This window comes from Aplysia californica, unplaced genomic scaffold, assembly GCF_000002075.1.
Source record: "Aplysia californica isolate F4 #8 unplaced genomic scaffold, AplCal3.0 scaffold00470, whole genome shotgun sequence".
Lineage (NCBI taxonomy): Eukaryota > Metazoa > Mollusca > Gastropoda > Aplysiida > Aplysiidae > Aplysia > Aplysia californica.
This window is the reverse complement of record NW_004797740.1, coordinates 561748-565990: the sequence shown is the minus strand read 5'-3', so window position 1 is coordinate 565990 and position 4243 is coordinate 561748. Positions and strand designations below refer to the sequence as shown.

The 4243-nt window shown below is 39.5% G+C and overlaps 1 protein-coding gene across 1 annotated transcript in view; it reads right to left on the bottom strand.

The window, feature by feature from the left end:
• Positions 1-4243, bottom strand: part of LOC101853254 (xaa-Pro aminopeptidase 3) — a 21749-nt gene that overhangs the window by 16337 nt on the left and 1169 nt on the right. The window contains exon 2 of the mRNA XM_005105429.3: positions 3745-4132. Within this exon, the coding sequence (XP_005105486.1) occupies positions 3745-3769 (25 nt within the window). The 5' untranslated portion in view covers positions 3770-4132. The remainder of the gene's footprint in view (positions 1-3744; positions 4133-4243) is intronic.

The following is a 4243-nucleotide window of genomic DNA, read 5'->3' as shown; positions in this document are numbered from 1 at the left end:
GTTATATGGTTTTATTTCTAATGTTTTAAAGACATTTCTAGACAAAATTCAGATCTGCCTTTGAGTGAGCATATGAAATGGACAATATTTACTATCGATAGGGCCAGTAAAAAATATTTTGATATTTTGTGGGTTAGTCGGTTTTATCACCAGGCCGACGATATATATATATAGCCTATGTCCATTCTGTTACATGTGGGTGTATACAAATCTGTGTTTTGCAAAGAGACAAATTAGAAAATGTGACAAAGAAAGTTTTATATTTTTTACTAAGCACTCTTTTGAATACGGTATATATATTAATAGGTACCAGAAACTAAATTTTCAAAGTAGTTGTATGCCAAATTTATCAGTTCCATTTGAAAGGCCTATATCCACTGAGCATTTTGGTACCATTCTTTAACCTCTCAGTCAATTTTTAAGAAAATGGTAGTTGTTTAAAATTTGATCAAATTTGTTAAAGTCAGTCACTGGCTGCAACCCCATGTTTGACAGACAATAAAAGAGTACCAAGAGCACTAAACATCTCCACATTAACAGAGTACAATCACTATAACAAATATATGGAGCCTAATTTTTTTCAAGACTGTGATTTCATTACAAATCAGTACTTTATCGCCTCAAACACGATGATCTGTCGTTATTTCGACAAAAACACCGAGCGCTGACCCGGCCGGCGCAGCACCGAGCCCCGCGGCGAGCGAGTCGGCTCTATACTGTAGTGTACCCCACGTGCGGGGTCACATGCTTTCTGAGTCTCGCGAAAGGATTGATGAAAAATAATTCCAAGCTGATTACTTAATTCTAATAGGAAATAAGCTGATCTTTTATTAAATATATATTTTTAAGCCGGTATTTTACATATTATGGGTAAAAAGTGATCTTTAAACATTTTGACAGTATTTTTAAAAGCTTTCTATTTAGACGCCAAAGGCAAAACACATACCACGGGAAAGCCCGTTTAAAGCTCTACAGTTCTCCGCCAATGAAAAGACGGTATTTAATCATTCCTCGTTCCGCGAAGCATTTGAATGCACCCGTGTCAATTTTTCAACCGGCCGACCACGCATTCCGACCGCGAGGGGCTTCGTTTTCGTCGGCGATTCTCCAGCTCCTACTAATCGGACATAAAAACAACTTACATCATTGTAACGAGGAAAAGCTGAACTTTTACAAGGTGTACGGCACTTGGTGTTTTATAGCGAAAGAGCAAAGAAACAGCGATCGGAATTACCCCGATTTCACCGATACCACGCGGTCGGAAGGCCGCGAGGCCGTGTTTACGCTACCTAATATTAATATATATATATCCCCATAATTAATTAACCAAATAGCTCAGAGAGTGGGGAAAATAAAAGATTAATAATAATAATAAATAATATCAAGCTCAGTTTCTTTTTTTTTTAACTTATATAAATGCAAATAACTCAAATTGATTATGCATTATATATATATATATATATAAAACTAATCTGTTATTTTAGCCTAGCGAAGATTTGTTCCCACCCCACCCCCCCACCCCTTCCACACCACGAAAATATGCCTCAGAACTACAATATATTGCATTCATTCCTATTTGATGTGTGTATATCTGTAATAATAACATCTGCTTTTCTCATTATTATGAGTAAGTAGGCCTACACATAATAAAATATGCATAAATCCACGGAAATATACCTGAGTAATCTTCATTCTGCTTAGACTGCCAAAAACATTGTAAATACTGGAAGAATATAAAATATGCTGTTATCTTGAAAAGTCCATATCACTAAATTCGCGTAAACCCGAAATTAAGCCCAAATATTTGTGACAGCAAAGAAACCTTCATTACGCCCGTGTCTATGAGTACTGTGTTTTCCGCGGTATTCAGACCGATCAAAATAACTGTTCAATCAGTGACTACGCTTTAACGCAGCCGTGACATCACAGCGAGATGATGGCAACCTTACACGTCTCGCGGCTTTCGAGCAAAAAACAGGAATGACATTGAAGTTATTTTTTTCAAAATGTGATTGTTTTACTGGGATAATTTCACGAAATAGTTTATAAAATTATAAGTTCAACTTATCTGAGATAATGCAGGAGGAGCATTCTGTGGATTAATTGACCACACATTTTTTTAAACAATCTCCTCAAAGAAAGCACCTTGTAACTTTCTTGTTTTTAGCTCGATTAAGACACGGAAATCCGCGGAGGCTAGGTCCATCTTTCTTCTCATTGGTAACCGAGTTTGGGGATATTTGGTTAATATTTAGATGGATTCTGCTCCTTCCGAATATGGAGAGTCTGGAAATCACGGAGCCATTCAGCAGTTTTCGGTCTCTCTACCGACCAATCCTCTTTGGAAGAGGCTAGCCGTACTTAATGACGGCTAGACTGGCAGTCTAGCCGTACTTAATGACGGCTAGACTCACAGTCTAGCCGTACTTATTCTTAATATGATGGCTAGACTGACCATTTACAAAAAATAGGCCTACTGAATTGTAAATATACATTTTTAGTGTGCAGTACCTAAAGTATTTGTATTTGAGACAAAACCAGGTTCCTTAATGACAGTGCATGTATTTTAAACCTCCTGTTTTCTAATGTAAATAGGGCCTAAGATAAGTACGGCTAGACTGGCAGTCTAGCCGTACTTAAGTACGGGTAGACAGCCAGGCTAGCCGTACTTAAGGACGGCTAGACTGTCAGTCTAGCCGTACTTAATATTGATGGCTGAATTGTAAATGAAAATTTTAGTTTGCAATGCCTAAAGTATTTGTATTTCAGACAAAACCAAAAGGTGCCTTACTGACTTGCATGTATTTAAACCTGAATAATTACTAGATCTAGATCTAATGAGACCTGTGTACTTAACAGGCTTGAGTCGATTGGGCCAAACCTAGATCTAAGTACGGCTAGACTCTCAGTCTAGGCTAGCCACTTCGATCCTCTTTCTTCGATAACATCTCGATCAATAAAGTGAGCCATTATCAAGGCCGTTTGCAAACTTAATTGAAAGATAAATCTAGGAAGGATTTCCGTAACGAGCAACCACCCCAACAAACACATTTAAGAAGAGACCTAACCCAAACCCTCCCTAGCCCTACCTCTACTCCTCTATTCTACTCTGTTTTTCATCTCCTCCTCTCCTCATTCTTTTTCATTTCTCCTCCTCCATCTACATCTCCTCCTAGGACTCAATTCTCCTTCTTCATCACCTCCATTTCTCCTCCTCCATCTACAACTCCTCCTCCTCAATTCTCCTTCTTCTTCCATGAGAGCAAGCACTCAACCCGCTGTGAGAAGATGATCAAAGGCACGAGACCGAAACCGGGAATTCCCAGAGTACCCACAGGTGCAGCCAATCGTAGCCGGGTATGCGCCCTGTGTGTGTAGTCACATGTGTTACGGAAGAGTCGTACGCATAGCCACGAGTCTCTAAGCATACGGGAGGGACGACCGTGCAATAGCAATGAGGCTCTCTATGCGTACGGGAGGGCCGTGCATAGCCAGTCACAGAGGCACAGGATTTCTAGAAAATTTAGATTCTAGATCTACCCTAGATCTATATAAAGATCTCTATTATTTCACATCTCTTCAACATCTAGATCTAGACTCTTGATCTAGAATCTAGATCTAGACACAACTTCTATTAGATCTAGATCTAGATCTAGATCTAGATCTAGATCTAGATATCTAAATCTAGGGATCTAAGACCTAAGATCTAGAATCTAGATATCTAGATCTAGATAGTTCACTCACAAGATTTTGAGCTGATGTTCCTCATGTTGTCACTTGTTGTTGTGACTTTTAAAAAGTTATGACGAGTCACGATCTACCTTCAAATCATGAGACAGTTCGATTCAAGAGTAGACTAGAAGAGGATCATGATCATCTAGAGAATCAAGAGACAAGGTCACAAAAAATGTTGGCCACAAGTGACAATGAGCAAAATTTGGCCGATTCTGTTGGATTTCAGGAAGTCTAGAGTAGGCCTGGGGTCCATTGCACAGACGTTCCTCCAAGTCACAGAAAGTGCAAGTCGTTCAGTCAACTTTTGACTGCTGACGCTAGTTGACGGTTGAAATGACAATGAATGAAAACCTTGGTCCAACAATCAACAATGTAGCCTAGCCCAGGGCCTACCTACCTACTACCAGAGACACTAAAATATAGAGACAGGAAACGAGGCCTCTTTTCGCGTATCCAGGTCACCAGCTGATTGTGAAACGAGGCGCGGTAAACAAAGCTAATGGCGGCT